The 26,711-nt window shown below is 41.0% G+C and overlaps 1 protein-coding gene across 2 annotated transcripts; it reads right to left on the reverse strand.

Annotated features, from left to right (window-relative positions):
- Positions 1-791: 791 nt before the first annotated feature.
- Positions 792-26,711, reverse strand: IL10RB (interleukin 10 receptor subunit beta). Of its 2 annotated transcripts, none has more exons than XM_084629561.1 (7): positions 25,670-26,711; positions 20,062-20,185; positions 18,523-18,677; positions 14,534-14,700; positions 12,208-12,358; positions 10,361-10,518; positions 792-1,210 (listed from the first exon to the last, which is right to left on the reverse strand). In XM_084629561.1, the coding sequence occupies exons 1-7, from the start codon at positions 25,716-25,718 to the stop codon at positions 986-988; spliced, it is 1,029 nt and encodes a 342-aa protein (XP_084485687.1). In that variant the 5' UTR covers positions 25,719-26,711; the 3' UTR covers positions 792-985. The 2 variants fall into 2 exon arrangements, with proteins under 2 accessions (XP_084485687.1, XP_084485686.1); XM_084629560.1 differs by having other exon boundaries at positions 793-1,210; positions 18,523-18,680.

Consider the following 26,711-nt stretch of genomic DNA (forward strand, 5'->3'; position numbering starts at 1 on the left):
TGTTTTTCCATAATATACTCATTGCAATCCACTTTTGCTGAGGAAAAATTTGACTTTTTGCAGACATATAATACAGTATGTTCAGATAATTTTGCAGCAATTGAAGGATTTGTTTCTATTAAACTAAGACCAAGCTGTATGCCCAATATTATTTTTCTTTGCCCATACAGCAACTATCCTCCTTTTATGCACACAGCAATATAGCCTAGCTGCTGGCCATTTCTGAACGGAGTATTAATTAAGTTATATGGTCTAGCAGATTCATGAAGGTGTATATAATATTAAACCCCATTTCCTGGAAAGTCTTTACATTGACTCCAGTGATTTTGGATTAGGCTCAATCCAAATTTGCTATAAGAACTGGAGGCAGATCCTTAAAGGGTTGTAAACTGTCATAGCTCCATTGCCCCACTGTAAGCCAATGACGAAGTATGGCCCATAATTAAATTTCTCACATTTAAAACATACTGAAATTGTTTGCTACTATTTTATTAAGGTGGTACCCATCAAGAATAACTTCATAATTTTAGTGTCATGTATAAATCAAATGTAAAATATTATTCTACTTACTACTAGTCAGATTTTAAACCAACCACTGAAACAAAATACAAAGATTTTCATATTAAAATCAGTTAAATCTAAAGTTTTCTTGGAAAGTAAAAGTTTCCTTTGAAAACTATGCTGTGCTGTTCATAATTCTGATGAACTTTAATATTCAATAAATTAATTTTTTCTAATTATATATTTAATACTTGCTTTACAAGAAGTACCATATTATGGTGCAATGTAATTAGTGCCACAGGTTATAAATAAACCATTAAAAATTGCATCCCACTTCAAGACTCCTTTATAATGTTTCTCAGAGTTGAAAAATAAATATGATTGATAAAATTCTCTTTACACGTTTTAAATCTGGAATTTTACCAAGTGCTTGCTGCTGCATTCTCAATATAAAGTCATATTTAATGGTCTATTTGTTTTCAGCCTAAATCTGGTACAAGACTGAACTTGGTCCCTTTCCAAAAGCTGAAACTTTTTCTGCAATAGAAATCTCTTCTTGGGAGTCCTGAAGCTGCTCCTTTGTGTTGCTTGTCTCATTGCTACAGTTTTCAGATTCTTCTGAAATGACAGTTAACTTGTCAAAGGAGTGATCCTCTTCTGATAAGTGTGGCGAAAGAAACTGTGAACTGTAGGAAGGCTTGCTCAAAAACTGGAGGAAATAAGAGCGGAAATGAGAATCAAACTGTGGCTGTTCCTCTTTTCCAGCATCAGCAGCAGTTTTCTCAGCAGTCTTTAAAGACCTTGCACTGGTAACTCACTGTCTTAGGCCTCATCTACACTAGAAAAAGGTCTAGCTATGCTGGCAAACCCTCCTAGACACAGCTTATACTGGTAAAAGAGTGCTTTTGTCTATATGGCTTATACCAGTTCCCTGAATGAAATATGCTATACCAGCAAAAGGACCAGCATCACTGCATCTATGCTAGGGCTTTAGATGGTATAACTTTGGTGGCTGGGCAAATAATCGCACCTCTGACCATAATAGCTACGCCACCAAAAATTTTAAGTGTAGACTACTTTAAAGTGTATCTGTTAATTTGTACTCTCTATTCAAAGTGCATCGAACCACCTCTCCTTCAACGTGACCTAATCAGATTCTCTTTCTCTATTGATACACCACAATGCTCATCCAAGAAGCAACGGGTACGCCAATGCACTGAAAAAATTCTCTCTGGAGTAACACCACAGTAACAAAATATAGAAAGGATTGTTACCACTTTTAATATTATTGATCCTTGTCAAAAATTCTGATGGAATCTATTTCAAAGCAAATCACATTAATCCTGAATTATTACTCACATGAGGGTTAAATGCAGTGCAGAGCCATACCAACATTTTCCTTTAATTCCTTTTTTAACATTTGTAAGAACTGTACAATGATAACAAAAGAAAAGTGTTGTCTGTTCTATTAACCCCTCTGGAGTTTCAAGCACAATTTTATTTGACTGTTAAAACATGGGCATAGCTGGGGGTGGAGGGTGCTGCCCCCCAAAACTGCAAGCCTCAGGCAGGTGTGGAATTTGCCCCCCCTACCCCATGCATGGCCCCATTGGCCTGACTGGAGCTACCCCCCTGAATATATACATCCATTTAAAATTCACATAATCTAGGCAACTACTATTTTGCTGATCTCTCAAACTGTTGCTCAGTTTGCAAAAACAAATACCATCTACAGAAATGTGGTTGATTAGAATAAAATAATTAAGACAAAAAGAACTATTTACTGCCTGTATTAGGCTACTGTGACAGAATGTACCTGTGTTCACACCCTACACACTATTGTAATAATCTTTGTACAAACTATGCCTTGTGAGGTATAATTTAAAAACTCATAATTTGCTGATCAATAATATCACAGCAAAATGCATGTGGCAGCACTATGCCTCTCACGGAGGTGGAGTTATTAAGTCAGTGTAGTGGGTGAGTTACATGGGTGGGAGCTACATTTTAGTGTAGACACTTACAGAGTTAGGTTGAAATTAGCTGCCTTACGTTAACCTAACTCTGTAGTGAAGACCAGGCCTCATTCAAACAGCTCTCTGCTCAACAGAAGCCTGGTCATATTCCCTGACAAAAATGAGTAACATTCATTACTCTGTTTATGTGAAGGTTTCAGATACCTGTGAAACTCTTGGCTTAAATTGAGTTGCACTATAACTTCTCTCTCACCTGAAACAGGAGTCTCTCATTCATACAGTACAACTCAGTTTAAGCCAAGAGTTTCAGAGATATCTGACACCTTCACATAATCAACGGATTAGTGAATGTTACTCATTTTTGTCAGGGAACATGACCAGCCTTCTGTTAAGCGGAGAGCAGTTTGAATGAGTTACACTGTATCAGAATCTGCATGAAGAAACTGGAGGTTACGCAGAATATTACGGACATTAAGCAAATCATCTTACATTATTGCTGCACTGTTCTTGTGTCCTTCATTTTGGTTTATTTAATCCTCAACTGAAGTTCTAAAATGAGACATTGGAGGTAGTTCTCAATGGTTCCCTTCTCCCCCACCCAAATTAAAATAAAATAAAGTTACATGTGACCCCTCCCAAATGGAGTTTTAGGATGCATCAGGGTGGATAAACATCAATGATTTAAAAAAAACAAAAAAAAATTGGATTTTTTTAAATTTAAAATCAGATTTTTTTGATAAAATGCTTTGAGGACAAAACCTATCTAAAAATAATTTTAATTAAGATACATTACAGCTCAAAGATATCTCGTCATGGAATAGGAATTATAAATTCTAATTCTATAGTAGGAGACAATATATTCATGTAATGTTTAAGAAAAGTTTTGTAAATGATTTCTAATAGTTCATGGACTAGGCACCCAATCTTATGGGGTTCCAGGGGTTTCTGTAGAGATTATTTAGGTTAATCTTTCTATCTACCCAATGGGACTCAGTGCTCAGTCTAGAAGATGCAATCAGAGATGATTAGTTTTGCGGTTCTCAAACTGTGGATTTGCGTCTCCAGAGATAACATGCTTGTTAACAGAAAAAAATTGTTTTAAATAAACTAAAGGTATGAAATAACAGACATCAACCCTATCGTCACTCTGCAAATGTGTACACAGAGTCAACCCCTTACTTCTCTCCAAAAGTGCACAGTTTCAAAAAGTTCAACGAATAGAAGATTGTTGGGGGCGGACTAGATCTGGACAAGGAAAAGAAGTCTGGAGATAAATGTGAGAGGGGAGGGACAGGCAGTAGAAACAAAAGTGAAACTGTTTGAGCAGCATATTCCAGAAGTCTTAAGGTCTTTGAGTGTAGCCTTCATTGATTTGAGTTCTACCATACCATTCTCTCACTAGAAGGGAAAACCTATAATGGCAGCAGGCAGGGCTGGCTCTAGGCATGAGCTAAGCAAGCTGGTGCCTGGGGCGGCGCTGCTGAAGGGGCAGCACTTCAGCTGTTTGTGGGGTGGCACTCCAGCAGCAGCCTGGCAGCAATTCAGCATCTCCTCTTCTGCCTCGGGTCTTGCCGTCGGCGGTAATTCGGTGGCAACTCCCTCCGATGTTCCTGTTCTCTCTGGCAGCGTCATATTCGGCAGGTTTTTTTTTTCCCCCCTGCTTGGGGTGGCAAAAAACATAGAGCCGGCCCTGGCAGCAGGCTGTAAGAGTTTGGGAATATTTTATTGAAGTTCCTCTACCTGTGGGTAAGACAGGCATGCGTGCAAAATGCAAACAGTGCAACAAAGAAATGCAAGGCCTGGTTATCCAAACGAAACAGTGCACAAAGGAACAAGTGTTCCTTCTCAGGAGGAAGCTGCATTGAAGATGATGAAAGGAACATGCAGGATCTTCAGGTTGATAAACTTTTTTATTTCATACTTCTTTCTTAAGGACTGCCCGTCTTCCTTCTGGACTATTCTTGAATTCTCATGTTTGAGCAAAAAATATAGTTATTACTCGATGGTACTATCATTTTAGATGCAGTTGTGATAAAAAATAAATAGCTGAAATAGGCAGATCTTCCTTTTACAATTTCACCTTTAAAGTAGTACTGAGTGTCAGTGAATGCAATGAGGAATACTAAAGGAGTAGTAATGGTAATAATAATTAAATAACTGCCTTGACTTATTTTGTTTAGAAGAATCCATCCTCAACATACAGGATTCTGAAGACTATCCATCTTTAAGATCACCATCATTTTCTATAGTTTCAGAGTTATCTGCCAATGATAGCGTTTCAGTCACATCATGATTGTCACATAGCCACAGTATATCACACCTGTAGCAAAAAGAAAAAAAAAATCTCCATCATCCAGAAATAACCATAGATAAATTTGTGAAAAGAACCAGCAGATTACAAAAAGGTAATTGATAAAAAAATTGCCCGGTTTGTTTATGCAACAAACTCTCCTTTCCGTATGATTGAGAACCCACACTTCATTAACATGGTTCAGTCATTAAGACAAGGATACAGTCCACGCAACAGAGCCGATGTCGCAGGTAAATTGCAGGATAAAGTGTATGAAAGAGAAATTGAGCAGTGTGAAAAAGGTCTAGAGGGTAAAATTGTTAACCTGAGTCTTGATGGGTGGAGCAATGTCCACAATGATCCTGTTGTATGTGCTTGTGTGACAAGAGAAGAAGGGAATGTCTTCCTTACAGAAACAATTGATACATCAGGAAATGCACACACAGCAGAATACTTACAAGTAGCAGCGGTAAAAGCTATAAGAAACTGTGAAAAAAAAATTCAAATGTCTAGTACGCAGCTTGGTCACAGACAATGCTGCAAATGTATCCAAGATGAGAATAAATTATATAGAAGAGAGTCCCAAGCTAATAACATAGGGTTGAAGTGCTCATTTGATGCACCTCCTATCCAAAGACTTCATTGTTCCAGAAATGAAGGCTAATGTTATTGAAATTGCAAAATACTTCTGTAACAACCACTTTGCAGGAGCTGCTTGAAAAAAGTGGGAGGAACCAAATTAACCTTCCCACAAGATGTGTGATGGAACTCAGTAGTGGACTGTTTTGAGCACTATATCAAGAACTGGCCTAATCTGATGACAGTTTGTGAATAAAATCGTGAAAAAATAGATGGCACTGTCACAGCCGAAGTTCTCAACGTTGGGCTTAAGAGAAATGTTGAACACATGCTGCGTAACCTGAAGCCTATTTCTGTAGCCTTGAAAAAAAATGCAGGGAAATAGCGGTTTTATTGCGGACGCTATTGAAATTTGGAAGGAACTGAGTGAGATCTTAAAAAGAGAAATATGCAATGACAGATTTAAATTACAAGCATTAAAAAAAATGAATGGGACAAACACTATCGCCAACTCATTTTCTTGCAAATATTCTCAATACTCGGTACCAGGGTCAAACTTTAACTCCTGAAGAAGAGGAGTTGGCTAGGACATGGACATCCAGCAATCATCCCTCCATAATGCCAACTATAATAAACTTCAGAGCTAAGGGTGAACCATTCAAGAACTATATGTTTGCTGATGATGTTTTAAAGAAAGTCACACCAGTGAACTGATGGAAGTCACTTAAGCACTTGGTTCAGAGTCTGTTGAAATGATAATTTCACTTTTAACAGCAGTAGCTTCTTCTGCAGGTGTAGAAAGAATATTTTCTTCCTTTGGACTAATTCATTCCAAATTGAAAAATCATTTGTGTCATAAGTATAAAGGGAAGGGTAACCACCTTTCTGTATACAGTGCTATAAAATCCCTCCTGGCCAGAGGCAACGTCCTGTTACCTGTAAAGGGTTGAGAAGCTCAGCTAACCTGGCTGGCACCTGACCCAAAGGACCAATAAGGGAACAAGATACTTTCAAATCTTGAGGGGGGTGGAAGGCTTTTGTTTGTGTTCTTTGTTTACATGGTTGTTCTCTCTTGGGACTCAGAGAGGCCAGACAGAAATCCATTTTCTCCAACACATCCTAATCCAAGTCTCCAATATTGCAACCAGTATAGGTAAGCCAGGCAAGGCAGATTAGTTTATCTTTTGTTTTATGTGAATTTTCCCTGTGTTAAGAGGGAGGTTTATTCCTGTTTTCTGTAACTTTAAGGTTTTGCCCAGAGGGGGATCCTCTGTGTTTTGAATCTGAATACCCTGTAAAGTATTTTCCATCCTGATTTTACAGAGGTGATTCTTTTACCTTTTCTCTAATTAAAATTCTTCTTTTAAGAACCGGATTGATTTTTCATTGTTCTTAAGATCCAAGGGTTTGGGTCTGTGTTCACCTGTACAAATTTGTGAGGATTATTCACAAGCATTCCCTAGGAAAGGGGGTATAGGGCTTGGGGGGATATTTTGGGGGAAGACGTCTCCAAGTGGGCTCTTTCCCTGTTCTTTGTTTTAAACGCTTGGTGGTGGCAGCATACTGTTCAAGGACAAGGCAAAGTTTGTACCTTGGGGAAGTTTTTAACCTAAGCTGGTAAGAATAAGCTTGGGGGGGGTCTTTCATGCAGGTCCCCACCTCTGTACCCTAGAGTTCAGAGTGGGGAAGGAACCCTGACAGTTTGGGACCTGAAAAAGCAGGAAAGCTTGTTTTTCTTTTCCAGATTATGAACAAACAGGAAAACGAAAGTGAAGACGACTGAGTTAGCTGCAGAAGCCAATATTTTAAGTTTCTCATGTTGACCTGGCTGACATAGTAGATTCAATTTTTTTTTTTAAAATATTTCATTCAACTATTTTAGTTAACAATTTTAACAAAAACAAACCTGATTTTAAAAAACTTAAATGTTTAACTAAATTCAAAAATTCATATGCTTGTTTTGTTAAAATATTATATGTTTTCTGTTGAAGAAAAAAAAAATCCAGAATACATAATGTTAAATTGTTTTAGTTAACTAAACCAACAAATGTCTGGTGATATTCTCCTCCTAATACAGCATGGCAAGAAAATCCTCTAAATATTAATGATTAAGCTGTTGAATTGGAGATAGTTCACCTCCCAATAACTTCATAAATATCTTCAACTGCCTTTAGTAAATGAAATAACCAAACAATCATTCATTTTTTGATATAGTTGTAAAACTAATCTGAAAAGTTTTCAAAATAAATCACTTTAAAAATGTAAAGTGTGTACCTTCTAAAACTGAAGCCTACATCTATCTCTGAGTTGTGAAGAAAATGTATTAAGGTTGTAACAACCAACAAGAATGCACTTTTATGTAGAAATCCATGATTAAATTGAGTCTTCCTGACTAGTGATTTAAATCAATTCCACCCTGGGATGCATATTGTTATATTTTCCTACAAATGTCTAACACAATAAAAATTTTAAGGGTCTTCTCTTCACAAAATACATATCTAACCTCCTTTAACTTTAAGGGGCATTGTGTGTATACTGAGGGGAGAAAAGATCACCTAAACTGGAATTATGTATTTCTTCTAAATATTCAGATTTCTTACACATACTTGCACTGCACTGAACATGGGTAATTCCAACTCACAAAGGGACAAGGCCCTCCTCCACACTGGGAAACATTTCATATTAACTTGTTTTTAAAGATAAAGTGACCAGGGAGCAGATGAGGCAAAATGTGATTACAAACCTCTTAGAAACATAAAGCACTACTTAAACATATGTTTCCTCCCTTCATTCTGGACAGTCTAAATCAGTGGTTTTCAACCTGTGGTCTGTGGACCTCAGGGGTTCTGCAGATTAAGGTTAAGGGGACTGCAAAAGGTGACTACAAAAATAAAGTTTCAGATCCCAGAAAAGGCATTCTATTTTTCTGATAAATCAAAATTATCTGAATATCCCCACCTGCAGTCAAAACCTGGAAGTGTTGTTGTTACCACCGAAGCCCAGTTTAGTGCCCTTTCTCACACTGTGTCAAATGCTGTGCCAAACACATGCAACATTTATAGTTGAATTCTGTACAGTCAGTTTTCAGTCTAAGACTACTATGGTATGGGTCTACAGACCACAGATTGAATTTCCAAACGGATCTGCACCTTCATTCAAATTTTTTTTAGGGGTCCGCATATGAAAAAAGGTTGAAAACCACTGATCTAAATGGTCCTTGGCTGTAATATTAAAACCAACCACAAGAGGCCAGCCTTAGGCTAAAATTTAGAACAAATCCACACGGCTTCCGTTTTGCATTCTTAACGGTCTTGAATAGAATTTATTTACTTATTTATTGAATTTAGGAATGGGGGGGGAGAAGGGGAGAAAACATGCAAAACAAAAATATTCAGTTTCTAAAGCACCCACATAATTTGTAAAACAAGGTTTTAAAATCACCACCATATGGGTAAATGACTAAAAAGAAGGAAAAAAAACAAAACAAAACAAAAACACACTACAAAAGATGAGCCTGGGAGCTTAAATTAATTACTTTGCTAGACACTAAAAATCAGGGACTGAGTAGAGAGACAGGATTTATGGTTTATTAAAATATATAACCCACTAACAACCCCTCCAACTGCCCTTCTCTGCCTCTTTCTTTCCTCATTGCTGGAGGTGGGTTAACGGGCCACTTCACCTTGAATAGCCCCTTGAAATGTGTGTCAACTACTTATGCTACATAATCTGTTCTACCTTGTATTTAGCTGTGACACAGAGTACATTCGCCAGACCTCAAGAAGAGCTCTGTGAACCTTGAAAGCTCATCTCTCTCACCAACAGAAGATGGTCGAATAAAAGGTATTACCTCCCCCCTCGTGTCTCAGTGATGTGGCTGAGCTTTTGAATGCTTCCTTTAAAGCATTCTGTTAGAACATATCAGATGGGTAAGATTTCATCATTTACTAAAGAGTGACACCACTCTTACTCATTCTGAGTAGTGCCACAGAAATCAACAGAAACAGACAATGGAGTAAGGTACTAGGTTATGTCTGTGCTAACTAGGGTGACCAGATGAAACGAAGAAAATATCGGGACACATGGGGGAAGCAAAAAACATACAAACAAATAAAAAACCAAATGCCGGAGCGGCCAAAGCCGCAATATCAGGACAAATGGCGTCCTGACCGTGCATCGGTCAGGATGCGGGACAAAGACCTAAAAATCGGGACGTCTGGTCATCCTAATGCTAACAGAGTATACGCTGGCATAGCCCCCTAGATGCAGCATACACTGACAGAAGGAGCTCTACCTGTATAAAGGAAACCACATCCCCAAACAAGGTTAGTTATGCTGTTAGAAGCCCTGTTCTGTTAGCAGAGTTGCATTTACATAGGGGGAGGATTGTCAGCATAGTTATGTCACTATGGGGTGTGGTTTTGTCACACCCCTGACCTACTTAGCTATGTCAGTAATAATTTAAAGTGTGGCCCAGTCCCTGTGCAGTGTGGGAGAAGGTTGTGGAATGAAGCCAGCTGAATGCTGAATTAGTTCAAGTCGCATTACGTCACTATTTACACTCACTTGAATTACTGCTCAGTTTGGTCCAAAGTCTTTGGTAGCAGATTAATCAACTTTTGCAGTTCATTGAGGGTTTGAAATGATAGTCATCCACACAAGCAGTTTATCACAAGTGAACTAAAGTAACCAAAGATGACATAGCTTAAATAGATCATACCATATAGCTGCTAAGACTCATATCTATTATTTTGCAACATATACACTGCACCTGGGTTCTTTTAGCTTGCGCGCCTAATAACCAGCATTACCCCATATATTCACTTCAGGCAAAACCTGTGTAACACTAACACAGCCGGTTAACTATCCAGGTGCATGGGTAAGAATGAGGAACTGCTGTCAGAAGGTTCAGATGCATTAATCAGAAGAGTTGCAAGCTTTTTGGGGGTCTTTGATAGACAAAAGGCTCTTCTGGAAGGCTTAATTATTTTATGTAGAATACAAATATACAAACCTCCTTCAGATGTTGTGGAAAAGAATACTTAGGGCAGAAGACATATCTGGTCTGTCGATATATATAGGAAGAGGTAAAGAAACAGGCAGGAACTGATACTAGAACCACCACCATTGATACTAGAAGAACAGTGACAGTTATCCACACTGGAGTTACACCTGCAAGAGACAACAAGAAGAATTTTTCTTAATCTGATTATTCTTTATTATTATTATGAATAAAGAATTTTCAGAATTTAATTCTCATAAGCGAATAAAATATTTTTTCCTCCACTTTTTCATATTAACAGCTATTTTGGTGAATGACCATTCTTCCTTTTGGTAACAAAAAATACGTACCAACTTTGTTTTTACTTCAACCACTCAAGACATTCTTACTAGGTAAGTTTAACCTACAGCCATGATATGTAAACATTTACAGAAAGAAAAAAATTTTAAGTAAATGCGGGGAGGGGGAAAGGAGGGTAACAACATGTAAACTCGCAGCGTACTTATTCCTGGATGCTTCAAACCAGGGCACTGAATTCTGTTTCTCTCTAAAGGAAAAATGAAATAATGGTAACAAAAATGACAACTAATTTGGAGGTGGTGGTAGTCCAAAATTCCTTAACTTCCAAAATATTGTGTCTTCTAAAGCTTGGTTTCATGCACAGGGTTGTCACAGCATGTGATATGAATAAACATTGATCAAGGTATCACTTTAAAGCTGTCTATGATTGTTAAGCAGCTGCTTACTAATTAATCTGGGACTGCACTTTTCCTTTTAAATGGAAACACAAAAGCTCTCTTCTAAAAGGAGGCCACCTGACTGATGGTGGCTATGGCCACCATAAATAGCTATTCCATAGATAGCTATTGAGGTGGAGTGGTTGGAAATTGGAGCGTTCAGCCAGTTTCCACTGTGAAGTTAGTACTATAAAAAAATTAAAGACTGGAATCTTGATTAGGCATTGCAGAGGTTACATTGGAGAATTTTTTTTATGATTGATTGGTACTTACTGGTACAGTTGCATAAAAATAAAATATTTAAACAAAGATATTTAAACAAAGATATTGTTGTTTATATTGAGAGTCGATAATAATGGTAGCTTTGGATTGCACTCAGAGAAAAACATCTTTGGTACAATCTTAGTTCCACTGGGGACAATGGCAAAACTTCCCTTGACTTCAGTGGGACCAGGAATTCACTCCTTTGAAAGATGTATCTTGACTAATAAATTGCATGCTTTTTGTAACCATGAAGAAAACTGATTCTCTGGCATGCTTGCCTAAAGATTTTAAACACGAGAACAGAAAAAGAAAGCATGACTGAGCTCTATCCATTTAAAAAAAAAATTCAACAATGTAATTGTTACAAAATGTAAACAGAATCAGACTTTGCAATATAGGGCCAAATTCTACTCTCAGCTATACCTGTGGAAGCCAAAGGGTTCACAAATAAACGTAAATTGGCTTATGGGTAGATGAAGTTTACGCCTGTGCAGAGGGGCCAGCACAAGGCCTATGCACCACTTAAATTGCACTTAAATCTTGCTTAGAAGAGCTTTAGGGGTCCATGTGCCTCATATGGGTCCTCTGCACTGGAGTAAATTTCATCTGTTGTGTATCTTACTATTTGTAGTTATAAGAGACTGAATTAAAGCTCTCCTTTTTTTCTGGCATGAACGTTTCAAATTTTTTGCAACTTAGAGATATGCTTGGATATCACAATGAACAATACAGAAGTAACAAAACATTTCTGAAGGTTTAAATGCATGTTTTTGTTTCTTTTATGTCCATCAATGAGTGCCTTACAATGTTTCATAATTAATCAGGATGTTTATAATGTACTGGTGTGTTAGCTATTACCATTATCAGTTGTCCTATCACAGAACTCCTCACTCAGTTCTCCTGTTTTGTTCCATTCAGGAATAACTGCTTGAACTTGAAGGCAATATATTGTCCAAGGGTCCAAACCAGATAATATTTCGGAGTTATATTTAGTATCTGTGGTTACAACCTATATCAAAGAAGAATACAGAAAATTCAAAGGCAAATTCAAGTTCCAATAAATGAACAAACTACAGCTTCTAGTTACAACTCCATTTAGTAGTCTTTGCATTTGTAGCTGCACTATGAATTGGATTTACACAGTACCTAGTTCCTGAAAAAGTGAAAGTTTAAAATATCTGCTGTTAAAACAGTTTTGTAGTTGTCTGTATTACTTACTAAACAAGAATCAAAGAAAAGTTTCCTTTTAAGAATTACTTAAAAAGGACACTGCAAATATTAAAATTAATCAGCTGACTTCAAATTCCTTTCTTTCTATTTTAGAACATCCCATTGATGGTGAAAATAATCACCTTCCAAAACAAAAGCTGTAACAGCATTGAAATCCTAGCTCTTAAGCTGGTTGACCAACAGGAAGTGGGCTCTAAGTTTCTTGTGATCAGACTCACAGGTAGTCTCCTTCCACTATACCATAAAAGAATTTTCCAAGAGAAACACTGTAGCAAAAAGAGGGACTCTACAGCTATTATATAAATGTGCACAGAATTTTAAAAAGCAGTATTTTAAAAAAAATCATGCAACTAACAAAACCAAACAAGTATTCATGCAACACACTCTATTTAGGGTAATATATGAAGACCACTCATACTTTAGCTAGAATGTAACACACTGCCTGCTTAAAACAGCTGATCAATGTATGTACTTTGTGTGCAATTGTTCACAGCACTGACTTTTTATTTTCTTCTGGGTGTGTTTAATGGTATTGGTCTTAAGAGTATAAATCCTTATATGGTTAAGGAGGTGCTGCCAAAAGAGATTGCCTCTCTCCCTGTGCAACATCACACTAGGTGACACCAGCTAAAAGTGCGGTTATTTATAGACATGGCTTACAGTAAACTAGGACACATTTTTTTTGTAGGTGGATCTTAGGAGACTTGGTTGCTGTGAGGGAATAAATATACTTGAACAAACTATCCAAGTACTAACTTTAAAAAAAAAAAAAAAAAAAAAAGAGCTAATGAAATCCCATTGTCCAGCACTTCTTGGAAGCCTCTTTAATCACTGAGGGAATCTCCCAGGTTTGCACTCTAGTACTGGAACCAGACTATTCTCAGTGAAATCTCCTTTTGGGTAACTTGCTTCCTTTGGCAGTTTGCCGAAGGTTGCTTGACCAGGTATGGACTCACTGACTTTCCCTACAGAACAAACACTCTTTCCCCCCTCTTCCTCAATTATTCGTGAGCTGGGGCTAATAAGGTGTTTGGGATGAGAAGATTCCTTTATTTCTGGAACTGCATATTAAGTACTAGACTGGGAATTGTGAAGGATACCTAATATGAATCAGAAGTGCAGCTGCACCAAAGTCTTCATGTATAAAAATTTCCTGTGTTGTACAGAGATCTAGTTATTCCCATTGATATTGATAGAAATTTCTGTCTTTCTTGGATCAAAAGTAAGATTCTATGACACTATAATTAACCTATTATTTATTTAAAAAAAAATGTCCATGCATATAGTGTGGTGGAGTCTGTGGGGCTGTGGAGCATGCCCACCTCTGGGACAGAATGTCTCTCTGGCTTAGAGGAGGGTGACCATAGTGGAAGTGAGTAAATAGATTATGTCTGATGACAGGGAAGATGGTAGCAGGAGAGAGATTGACCCTATGGCAGCAGCCATGTTAAGCATCCAAAATCAGTCTTTTTTCAAACCAGTATTGTACAATAGATCATTCTAGCAAAACTGCTTGAATCACATATGATTTGGTTGCAGAATAGCTATTCATCATATCCCTAGATATTACCTATGTAGGCACTTCTAAGTTACATTTGTTTTTTTGTGCAGTGTGCATTGGTACTGCTGTGATGATTGCAGTATATACCACTGAAAAAAATAAAAACATTGATGCATAAAGGGAATAAACCCTCATAATTTATTAGCTATTTCTAACTATGGAAGGATAATTTATGCCTATTTAGTAGGTGGTTACTCATTTCTCTGCCAGCTTGCAGAATGCAGGTTGTGACAATTACAAGTTCCTGATAACATTGTAAATTTCAGAGATCTTGTTTTTGCTTCAGCAATGTTAAGTCTCAGAACATTATCAATATCGTATTATAACTAGAAATGCCTGTTCAAAGCTGCAGCTGTAAAACAGTTACACAATAGTCAGTTGAGCAAAAGTTACCTCTTCACTATTGCTTTTTTTCCAGTATAGCACCCTGTAAGCCCAAGAGCCATAATATTTCTTTAAAGGCCACTTGTCTGACCCTTGTACAACAACAGGGCCTGTGAAATCTACATGCAAAGATCCGGATTCAGATTTCACTTTTACATCTGGTGGTCCAATGATTGCTAAATGAGAAGAGAGGAGGAAAAAAAAAGATCACAAAAATATGATTTCTCACACTGTTCTCAGATTGATATTTTTATATGGTATACAGCACTACACCTAATTACTATCATAATCTTATTTACTTGAAGAAAACTCTTTCACCTCAAAGAATCAGGGATAAATAAACTCTTCATTCACAGATGTGTCAAAGTGACTTTGTCTTTACACTTTAATAGACTATCTTCCATTGCTGTATACAGTATAATTGTAGCTGTATTGGTCCCAACCACAGAAGTTGGTCCAAGAAAGATATTACCTCACCCACTTGTCTCATTTAAATAGAAGACATTTTTGCTGTCTGTGCCTCCTCCACTCACTAAGCCACCCTCAGTTCTGTTCTGCCAGCTGCTTTCACTAATGGAAGAGGTAAGAATACTAAGGAACCTGCTCCCAGGGCATCTTATTGCCTGCATGTCCCCATGGAGCTGCAGCTCAGAGACGTCAGACTTCGCTGAGGAAACTTTCTGGTGAAGCGTTTTTATTGCTCTCCTCATTGCAACTCATTTGAGAAACTGCAACTTTTGAATTGCTTCTGAATTTATTATTAATTCTTTTTTACATCAAAGGATATATTTCTATATTTTGAAACTGGCTACTTTACTATATTTTTGTTCCCCCAAATATCTTAGTTTAGTGAGTACTTTAGTCCTCAGTTAGGTTGTGTCTACAATGAACTCTTTCATAAACTCTCCCAATGTTCCACCTGAACCACTGTATGGGTGCTTCTCATCTAAACCTGTACTCAGGTGGTAAAAATGCCAATGGTCAGTTTACACTAGCACTCCAACCATTGCTACCAACAGTGAAGTTACACCAGGGCTACAGCATCAGTGGAAGATTTTAAGAAGCAGCTCAATGTAGACAAGGCTTTGCATTTTTCCAGAAATTCAAACCAGTTATAAAAACATCTCTGGCTGTGGCAGCCTTGGTTACACGGTAATTCCAACTGGTTAAACCAGTGTAAAGTTATGGAAAAATTTCCCAATTGGTGACTCTGATGTTCCTAGGCTGCACCCATACATTAGGGTCTTTAATTTCCCAACAACTACAACTCTGTTGGTGGTAATGCTGGTGGAAACTGCAGATACACATATCATACACCTGGTTAGGTGCTCTGAGCAGTATTAAACAATATGGTGGTAAAAATGACACAGTGATTAAGAGTCCTATCTACATTGCAGATTTTACCAGTGCTGTTCCCTCAATTAGTTTTATACATAGACTCTTTAGTCCAATTATAAATTGGCTTTTGAAGGTCAGTGTTGCTTAGAAGTTAACTCTTTCCTTGAAATGTGAATCAAAATCCTGTTTTCAATGCAATTCTTCATAAAATTCTGACTTGTTAATGGTTTTGTTCTCTGATATGGGGGTTCATCTTAAGTACTACTCTTTCTGTCCCCAAACTCTCATAGTATTTGTTAAATACTTCAATTTTCTATGTTGTAGTTCAGCTTTTCTGGTCAGACAGTTTTAATTCTCTCCAAGTTAAGCTTTGGAAAAAACACAAACCCCCAAAACATGCTCTCATTTTCCAAATTTCTTTTTCTTCCTTAAGTATTACATTTGCACTAATGTATGCAACTAACCTTCCCCTTGTAAGCATTTTCAGATTTCCTATAGAGTAACTGGTCATATGTTTTTTGTCCTACTGTGAGAAATTTTTCTCAATTAATACTTTAAACTGATCAATGCTTTAAAGTCTTTTTTTAAAAGTCCTTCAAGAGTTAGTGCATGGATATGGGAGTCAGTTTACAGAGAGATGTCTAAGTGAAGAGATCAAAGAGCAATGGCCATCACATCTTGTGAATTTGGAATTTAATATGGAAAAATTATGTCGAACACTGTCCTGATATAAACAATTGCACTGGGAAAGTGAGACTGGAAACAAACTCTGAAAACCAAGGACTAGAAAGGTTAAGCTTTAAGTAAATTCAAACCAAGCCAGAGAAGAAGGGAAAACTAAGAATTGCTTCTAGAGGTAGAGAAACCAAAGAGGCCTCTTGCATACCTTCCCATTGACATCTGTGCAGTGGAGAAATAGAAGTTTTGGATAGTCTGACAAAATCAGTGCTTGCTGATGGATGAAACAATTTTGAGAATGCATTGACAAAGATCCTGTTCCCCACAAACTCAGACAACAGCATGCTGTCCAAGATCTCTGCTATAAGAAAGTGATGAAGTGCCAAGTTTGACCGCCTTTCACACAAGACAGCAAACATGGTAGCTTCAAAATGATTTTTTTTTAAATGAAGAGTAAACTTTTTTCCCCTTGAACATGTCCAAATATAGGATGGAGGTGGAGTGGGGAGGGGGGAGGAGAGTTAATTTTTTTCCCCCAGCTTAGTAACAAGAAAGTAGCTGAATTGATTTAAATATGTAGGAAGTTAGAATCCTTGGAGGTAAAGCACTCCTGCTCTAAATATTTGTATGCAATATTTTTTTTAGGGGGGAAATATATGTATGTATGTGTGTGTGTGTTAAAATCCCTCAAAAGATGTCTCAGAATGGAAGAATAGTCAATGATGACCTACATATACTTTTGATTTTACTACATTTTCTGTACTCCTGGGGGAATTCTGCACCACTTCACTTGTGCATAATTAATGAGCCATTAATATTTTTAATTTTTTTGCACAGAAAAAAGCTTCTGCCAGGAAGTTGCTGCACTTCTGCCTTTTGCCTACCGGAGGGCATTGTGGCAACAGAACAGAGCAGCAGCTCCTAGCCAATTAGAGAAAAGAAAGAGCCTGCCTTCTTCACAGTGCCTGTCAGGCCAGGTCAGAAGACAGGAGATATGGGAAGACAGACAGCATGGGGCTGCTGGGTGGTCAGACGGGGGCTCATAAGGGCTAGTGGGGGAAGACAGACTGGGGCATGGGCTGAATGGGAGTGGAGGCTCAGGGCCACATTGGGACAGGAGGGTGGCTGGGTGGGGGAACAGAAACACATGGTGACAGCAAGGTGGGCCCAGGGCTGCATGGGGATGGGGGGAGTGAGTGTCTACATGGGGATGGAGGGACACATGGACGGGGGTGCAACACATGGGGGTGCAGGGAAACATGGGGCCAGGGCCAGGTGTGCCTGACTGAATGGGAGAGGCTAGGGATCAGCCAGGGTCTACCTGCAGGAAGCTCCTTAACAATCCCTCCCTGCCTCCCACAAAAACCTGTTCCATACTTTTCCCCACCCATACCCAACAGCCCTCCAAGTTCACACCCAGGCTTCTTCTCAGCAATTACTTCCCTCTCCCTCAGCTCCTCCATTACCCCTGACTCCCCCAAGCCTTTGCACTGCTACTGAGGGGTGCAGGAAATACCTTTCTGTATTGTAGTTTAAATGAATTATTACTCACAGTTCTGTATTAATATGCCTAGTAAGGAACCTATTTGTCAAAAAACATTTCCTGAATCTTTTTTGTTGTCTGTATTGTTACAGACATACTTGCTGACAGGTATTTTGAAATAAATGACTAAAAATAATTGAAACTTGTGTTATTTTGACAAATAAAATATGCAGAATTTTGCAGAATTTGAAAATACTGTAAGCAGAATGTTTAATTTTTTGGTGCAGAATTCCCCCAGAAGTATTTGTGAGAGCAACTCTTCTCTTCCCAAAAAGTATACCAAATAGGACTTGGATATTTCATATTTTACTTAAAATAATTTGCAAATTTAAAACAATCTGTATTTTAATCTCTCTACTTATTCAGATTAATTGCAATTTTATTTAATTAACAGTTCGCTATTAGTGGGCAAAAGTTTCCCGTGTAGGGGAAGCCTTACTGTCATCGAGTGGCTTAAAGATGGTGTTCACCCAGTCTGACTCTTCGTTCTCTGATTCAGCTCTGACTCGCAAGGTGTAGTTTCCATATACAGACAGAGAAGAGAAGTCACACTCCGTGATGACAATGTTCTTACACAAATTCCTGTTATAAAGACTGCTGAAGAGGAGGCAAAAGAATTGCATCGAAGTCATATATTAGGAACAAGAAAATATCTTTCATTTCAGTGAAGCAGGTAAGTGGCAGTACTCACTCACCATGTATTAACATTGCTAATTATCACTCAGGCAAAAATCATTAGCTAAAAAAAAATAAAAACATGGATATATCTATATCTATCACATACTTATATATAGGTATTAGACACTCGTAATATCTATTAGGATAGTCTATTATTACTTTATGATAAAGGTAGAGATTAAGGTGACCATTCAGCAAAAAGTACACTTTTGCTCTGACTTGGCACCTGCAAATCCTGATTGAGCAGACAGAAAATGCCTGATACCAAAGCCAAGTTCAACTATGCCTGCATTTTCAGTCTAATTCTCACCCTTCTACAAATGGTCCTTTGGATAGGCCTTACACTATCCTAATCTTTCATTATATGCCCAGGTCTTGAATGGGTACTAGTTAACATGTGGAATGTTACTTCTGTTTTGTATGTAGAGCCCACCCTGGAACAGGAGCTTGCTACCCTGGCAGTTTGGGGGTCCCACACATCCCTCGTACCTTCCCCCTGCTGACTGACATAGCAGACATGCTTGCTTTGTGTTCTACATCTTTTTAGAGGCCCTTGCTCAGCAGGCACCCTACTGTCTGACATTCCCCCACCTAAGGTTCTGCTCTTTCTTTGCCGAGAAATGAACCTTTTGACTCATTGGGGTAATTTGCTGTCTAGGCTTTGTTCAGCTACTGAAGCAGCCAGGGATCTAATACTAGACTAGAGGAGTCCTCAGCCTTCTTTAGAGTGCTCCCCACAAAATTCTTCCCCTCCCAATCAAAGACCAATCTGGAGTGAAAACATGGGAAAAATTCCTGACAAAAAGGGGCCTCAGAGTAAGCTGCTGAGAACCTCTGCTTTTGAGCACAGAGGCAGCAGACTGGGGAACATTCTTGCTGAACTTCACGAGCCGTGTCTGTAGAGGGCCCTGACAAACAGATTGCTCTGGGGAAAAAGTGGAACCTGTTGCCTGCATTAGAAATTGGAAAACGTGGGAGAATGCATCAGTACTAAGCCTGTTGAAGTAGTAGTTTCCTAGGACAGAGGATGTAAATTTACATGTAGCTGACCGATTACGGTTAAGATTACATGGTGTTTCCCATTCCAGATGAATATGTGACAAACTAATGAATATTAAAAACTATAAAGCTTGCCCTCTAATATGTATCTAGCTCAGGAGAAGGTGTCTTATGTGCATAAGCCAAAAGAAAGGGACAGTCCACGTCTGGAAAAAAAAAAGTCACAAGAACACAATACTATAAACTGTAAGTTTATCTAAGACATCTTGCAAAGGTAAATACACAAAGCTCTTAGACCTACCTTATAGACTCGACTGTATAAGTAATATTTTCTTTGTGAAAAGTAGGTGGATCCCACTGTAGAGTGCTATTCAAGTTAAATGAATTAATTCTTACATTTTTTGGTTCTGGCACAATTCCAAATGCTGAAAAACAAACAAACCAGTGTAATATATGTTCTTCCAGTGACTGAAGTAACAAATAACCCTTTTTGAAAACTGGAAAAGAGACTAGAAGTATTGCTGGAATATACACATACTGTACTGCTAACTAGTAGTTTCCGTGACTACTGAGTTATGATCATCATTTTGATTCTTTACAGATGAGTTAGAAATTATACCAGCCAAGCCAGTCACTAAGAGCTGTGCTTTGTATTGTGCTTCAGAGCCGATTTCATTTTAAATCACAGGAGAGAAACCAAATAATGTGCATGCTCTTTAAGAAAAAAAAACCTAATTAGCAACTTTATGTGCATATTGTAGATGTAATAATGCATGAAACTAATGTGTGAGAAGTACACTCCATGCACCTGCACAAGACAGAAACTAAATTTTAACACAGGAACTCCATTTCAAGTACAGAGTTTACTTCCTCAAATGTGACCTCTTCCTGTACCCATAAAATTTCAGTCAGAACGTCCATTAAATTAGAAGAGAATGTCACTTATGTACATAATTTGGATCTAGAATTTTTGATTTAAAGAAATTCTGGCATTTCACTTTTCTCCTTGCCAAATGAGCTTGTGGGGTGAAATTCTGGCCTAATTAAAGTCAATGGAAGAAGTCCCATAGACATCAGTGAGAACCAGATTTCATCTATGGCCATCAAGATATTTCCTGATCTGCTACATACTGAGGATATGTTTACGCTATGGAGACTATACCAGCATTGCTATACTGGCATAGACCCATACTGCAGATGCAGTCCACACCAACAGAAGGAGTTTTTCTGTCAGGGTAGAAACACCACCTCCTTGGAAGACATTAGCTGCGTAGATGGAAGCAATCTGTATTGGGGGGTTTGTTAGCCATGTTGGTCAGTGGGGTGGATTTTCACACCCCTGAACAATGTAGCTATGCCAACATAACTTTTCAATGTAGACCAAGATGAAACTACTGTAAATGGACCAAGTTCAAAACTCTGTCTCTCTGTCACAGATTATCAGTGCTGTAGAGGTGTTATGCTCAACTATGGGAAATAGGGAGGTATAGACTTCCATACACTCTACAACACCCTCTGTGGCCAACTCAAGAGCCACTGACTGGCTCCAAAGGAAGTCAAATCCAGTCCTCTATGGGGCCATCTATACTAGGGCCTTATTGGAACTAGGACATTGGCACTATTTTTCAGCAATGGCGCAGCTGCCCCAGTGCTTCCAAAGGGCATAAGGTCCAGTATAGACAGTTATTTTTCATCCCATGTCATTTTCAGAGCTCTACACCATTGCTGAAAAACTGGAAAGAAAATGTCCAATTTTCTAGTGTAGAAAATAAACCATGGCAGACAACATGAGGTAACACTGTTTTGGCAAAGCAGCCTTCTGGCTGCATCAAGAAGCTTCCATTGTATCTCATTTTCTCCAAAGAGGCTACACAACTCTCTACACTCACGATTTCAACACAATATAAATAAAAGTGACCTGGAAAGGGAAGTGGATTTGTGCCCCTTTATACATCATAAACAAATGAAAAGAGGTGTGAAAGATTTTTGTTAAAAAAAAAAGTTCTGCTTGGTGCTTTCCCCACCTCTCCCAAAAACCACATCTTGTCTGTCTGACTGGAGAACTAATTAGGAAACAACATCAAAGGAGGCAAGAGTCTCAGCTCTCTGCAATTCAGAAGAGCAGAGATTTTAGACTATATGAAGTTTTAATTTTTATCATCTATTTGACTCCACTACCTAATGAATCCTTCGTTAAAATTTCACCACCCCACCTTCAACTACAATGGGAGAGCTCACAAAAAACATCTTCACAAAAGTCCTCCAGCAAAACCATAAAAGGCAAAACTTGACATGATGCTTGTTATTTGCAACGTGGAAACACTTATTTTTATTTGTAAAATAAAATGGCCCTCCCAAACTATCCCTAATGTTTCAGGCTCAGATCCATTTAAGAAGAAATTCCTTTTCAGATCACTTTTAAGACTTGATAAGATAGTCTCTATAAGCACAGGGCCAGCTTTTCAGCTGTTGTAAATTGCGGTAGCTCTATCTGGCCATAGCATAAATGTTATTTTAAAATGTTTATTGTTCAAATTTCATTAAAAAATATAAATATCAGCTTCAGTACTTTTGCTTCACTGCTATTTTCTTCAGTTGCTGCATGGAATCTGGGGTGTTTCAGTTATACAGACACATTCCCTCTACACAAGTCACATGGTCTTTGGCTGATTGATGCCCTTAGTTGTGGAGCACGGGTGGGCAAAGCAACAGCGTCCAGCCCATCAGACCTTTAAATTTGGCCCTTGAGCTCCCACTAGGGAGTGGGGTCAGGGGCTTGCCCCGTTTCGCGCATGCTGTGGCTCTGCACAGCTCCCAGAAGCAGTGGCATGTCCCCACTCCAGCTCCTATGCGTAGGGGCAGCCAGGGGGCTCCGAAAGCTGCCCCAGCCCCAAGCACCGGCTCTGCAGTTCCCGTTGGCCAGGAACTGCGGCCAATGGGAGCTGCAGGTGTGGTGCCTGTGGATGGGACAGTGCGCAAAGCTGCCTGGCTGGCGCCTCTGCATCGGAGCTGGAGGGGGGGACATGCTGCTGCTTCCGGAAGCTGCTTCTGGTAAGCAGCGCCTGGAGCCTGCACCCCTGACATTCTTCCACGTCCCAACCTCCTGTCCCAGCCTTGATCCCACTCCTACCCTTTGAACCCCTCGGTTCCAGCCCAGAGAACCCTCTTGCATCCCAAACGCCTCATCCCCAGCCCCACCCCAGAGCCTGCACCCTCAGCCAGAGCCCTCATGCCCCCCTCCCCACACCACAATCCCCTGTCTGGAGCCCCCTCCCACACACCGAACCCCTCAGCCCCAGCCTGGAGCCCCCTCCCCCGCATCCTGAATCCCTAATTTCTGGCCTGATCCTGGAACCCACACCCCCAGCCCAGAGCCCCTCCCACACTGCCCCAGCCTGGAGCCCCCTCCCATACTCTGAACCCCTCTGCTCCACCCCCAGCCTGCAGTCCTCTCAGCACTCCAAACCCCTCACCCCTGGCCCCACTCCAGAGCCCACACCGCCAGCCGGAGCCCTCACCCTCTCCCACACCCCAACCCCCAATTCTGTGAGCATTCATGGCCTGCCATACAATTTCCATACCCAGATGTGGCCCGCAGGCCAAAAAGTTTGCCCACCCCTGATCGGGAGGGTCAAATTCTCCTTGTTCATAGTCTTTTGATTTCAATAGAATTAGACCAGTGCAACTGAGAGGAAAATCTGACTCTTAATATTTAATTAATACCAAAGATCAGCCGAAGACCATTCTCTTTCCCTAATCATAAATCTCATAAACAAGATATTAGAGTGCAGCAATATTTAAACTCTAGAGTAAATGTACACTAGACTGATATTTTGAAAATGAAAAGGTTCTGAATTGGCCAAGTGGCCCCAGCAAAAGGGTTTTAAAGATAGGGATTTCTCAGATCTGGGCCTTTGGGAAGTCCTGAGAATCAAGCAACTCAGCAGAGTACTGGGGAGGTCAGGAATGAAAACCACCATACACTTAATTGCAAGGATCAGTCAACTCCTGATCCCACTGCAACAGCCATTGCATACAACATAGGCATGATTTTTTTTCTGAGCATTTCCTGCTTTTTTTTCGATTGGTAGCACTGAGCAGAGGACCAGGGGTATGGCAGGAGTAAGAAAGACATGATAAGTATTTCTTCCACTCTATTGAGTGCTGATAAGGCCTCAGCTGGAATAATGGGTTCAGTTCTGGGTGCCACATTTCAGGGAAGTGGACAAACTGGATAAAGTCCAAAGGAGAGCAACAAAAATGATTAAAAATCTAGAAAACATGACCTATGAGGAAACATTGAAAAAACTGGGTTTAGTCTGGAAAAGAGAAGACTGGGGAGGGGGCAACCTGATATCCATTCTCAAGTACATAAAAGGTTGTTAAAAAGAGGAGGCAGGCCAGGGGCCCATGGCCCTGTCACTTTTAAAAGCGGTAGGCTATGCCCTTCCCCTTTTTACTGGCCAAAAGGGGCAAATGATTGGGGTCGGGGTGGGGGAAGAGGTGGAGAGGAACAAGCAGGGGGTAGGGTCTTGGGAGGAAGAGGTGGTGCATGTGTAGAGCCATGGTTCAGGCACTGGTGGCTCCCCACTTTTAGCGAGTTTCTGCCACTCCTGAGAGGAGGGTAAACAACAGTTCTCCTTAACCTCTGAGGATAGGAGAAGCAGCAACAGGCTTAAATTGCAGCGGGGCGAGGCATAAGGGATAGCTCAGTGGTTTGAGCATTGGCCTGCTAAACCCAGGGTTGTGAGCTCAATCCTTGAGGGGGCCCTTTAGGGATCTGGGGCAAAAATTGGGGATTGGTCCTGCTTTGAGCAGTGGGTTGGACTAGATGACCTCCTCAGGTCCCTTCCAACCCTGATATTCTAAGGGCGGTATAGGTTGGACATTAGGAAAAACTTCCTGTCAGGGTGGTTAAGCACTGGAATAAATTGCCTAGGGAGGTTGTGGAATCTCCATCATTAGGAGTTTAAGAGCAGGTTAGACAAACACCTGTTAGGAATGGTCTAGTTATTACTTAGCCTCAAGTGTAGGGGACTGGGCTAGATGACCTGTTGAGATCCCTTCCAGTCCTACGCTTCTATGGTTCTATAACCAGTCCCCTTGGAGAACTACCCAACCAACCCCTCTCAACTCCCATGCTGCCAGGAGGCAACCTGAGGACATCAGTCACTGTCCTGTGCCACGGATGTGTTTCACCACCATGTCCTTTGTTGGGAGCTATGGGGAGGGGAAGAAAACATGCCTGCCTGAAGTGGCTTGAGTCTGCAACCAAGCCAACTGAGCTAGAGGGAAAGTCACGCTTGGCCCAGGGCTATGGAGAGGGGAAAGCCCGAGATGGTGTTGGCCAAAGATCTGAGTTTAAGGGCAAAATCCCAGCCCCCTTGAAGTCGATGGGAGTTTTGTCATCCAGGTCTGGGGGAGAGGGCCAGGACTGCACCAAGTCCTCCCGCATCTAAAACTACCTAAGTATCCTCCCTCAAACCCCTCCTCCCAACTCTCTTTGTGGGGCTGCCTACAGACCAGGTGACAAGCGTTTGGCTGCTGGCGCACAGTCTCGCCTGGGGGCCTCCCAGCCCGCCCTGGGGCTCAGCAGCCCACCTTCTCCCTAGCCCCACTCTGGAGCTGGAAGCTCTCTGGGGCAGGGCCCGGCCCGGCCCGGCCCTGCTCTACGTGGGCCCGGCGCCCCGGCCTCCTGCGCCCCGGCTAGTTCCCCGGCCGAGCCACTGGGGGGAGGCGCCGCCGCCGCCTGCGCACTGGGGGCTCCCTTGGGAAAGGAGCGCTGGCGGGGAAAGTGCCGGAGCCCCGCTGTGGCACACGTGGTCCAGGACCCGCGGGGGAAGTAGCCAAGCGACCCCCCCCTTCCTGCCTCCCTACCGCCACCCGGCAGGAGCCGCCGCGGCACTCACCCGACGAGACAAGGCAGCCGGCCACCAGCGCCAGGAAACGCCGGGCCATGGCAAGGGCTGGCGGTCCCCCTGGCTGCCCGCGGGGTGCGGCCGGAGCGCCCGCCTGGCTGCTACCCAGCGGAGGCCCCCAGCTCGAGTGCTTTCCTAGCCCGGCACCTGGTCCCGCCTCCGCACTGGGCGAGCTCGCCAGGCCCGGCCTGGCCCAGCCCGGCCCGGCCCTCCTTCCTGCAGGTGAACTCTGTCCCCTGTGCGGCGCGCCAGGAGGAAACGCGCTGCCCGCTGCGCTCGCAAACGCCCCCGCAGCGCCGGGCCCTGCGCGTTGCAGAGCAGGAGCAGCTGGGCTCAAACTGGGGCAAGGTGAAAGCTCCGGGAGGCGTTTGCTGCCAGCTCCCTGTATCCCGCTGGGGACCGAGAGGGCCAAACCAATCCCCCGCCATCTCCAGGCGGACCGAGCGCCCAGCCCCCAGGAGGGAGAAACCCATCGCCGAGATCATTGGAGTCACCGCATTGGGTGTAAAGGAGGATGACCAGAGGTCCTGTTTTTATAGGGACACTCCTAATTAGGGTGACCAGACAGCAAGTGTGAAAAATCGGGATGGGGATGGGGGAGGCAATAGGCGCCCTATACAAGACAAAGCCCCAAATATTGGGACTTTCCCTATAAAATCTGGACATTGGTCATCCTAGTCCCGGTATTCGGGACGTTTTCTTACATAGATGCCGATTACGCCCCACCCCCGTCCCGATTTTTCACACTTGCTATCTGGTCACCCTAGTGTAAATCTATATTTTCGGCTCTCCCCTCATTATCCACCCACCAGCTCTTTCTCCTGTGTGTGCTGGTGGGGATTTCTTGTGCTACCTTCTTGTAGTATTGTAGCAAAGGTGGTGGGCGGGAGTTAACAGTTTTTTCTTGTACAATACTCCAGTTTTGTAACTCTTACTGTACCACTTTGTAACTATCAAAGAGAAATGATACCTTCTTCCATTTATCCACCCCTGGAAGAAATCATGCTGGGGCAAAAGCTGTTGGTTGCTAATA

Source organism: Lepidochelys olivacea (assembly GCF_965140295.1).
Source record: "Lepidochelys olivacea isolate rLepOli2 genome assembly, chromosome: 1".
NCBI lineage: Eukaryota > Metazoa > Chordata > Testudines > Cheloniidae > Lepidochelys > Lepidochelys olivacea.

Bases quoted from the DNA above. Each gene is read 5' to 3' on its own strand.
- IL10RB (XM_084629560.1), bottom strand. From the start codon at position 25,718: ATGGCCCGGCGTTTCCTGGCGCTGGTGGCCGGCTGCCTTGTCTCGTCG. The intron at 20,186-25,669 runs GTGAGTGCCGCG...TTTGTTTTTCAG, and splicing joins CGGCTGCCTTGTCTCGTCGG to CATTTGGAATTGTGCCAGAA. The intron at 1,211-10,360 runs GTTTGTATATTT...TATTTCCTCCAG, and splicing joins TTCCACAACATCTGAAGGAG to TTTTTGAGCAAGCCTTCCTA.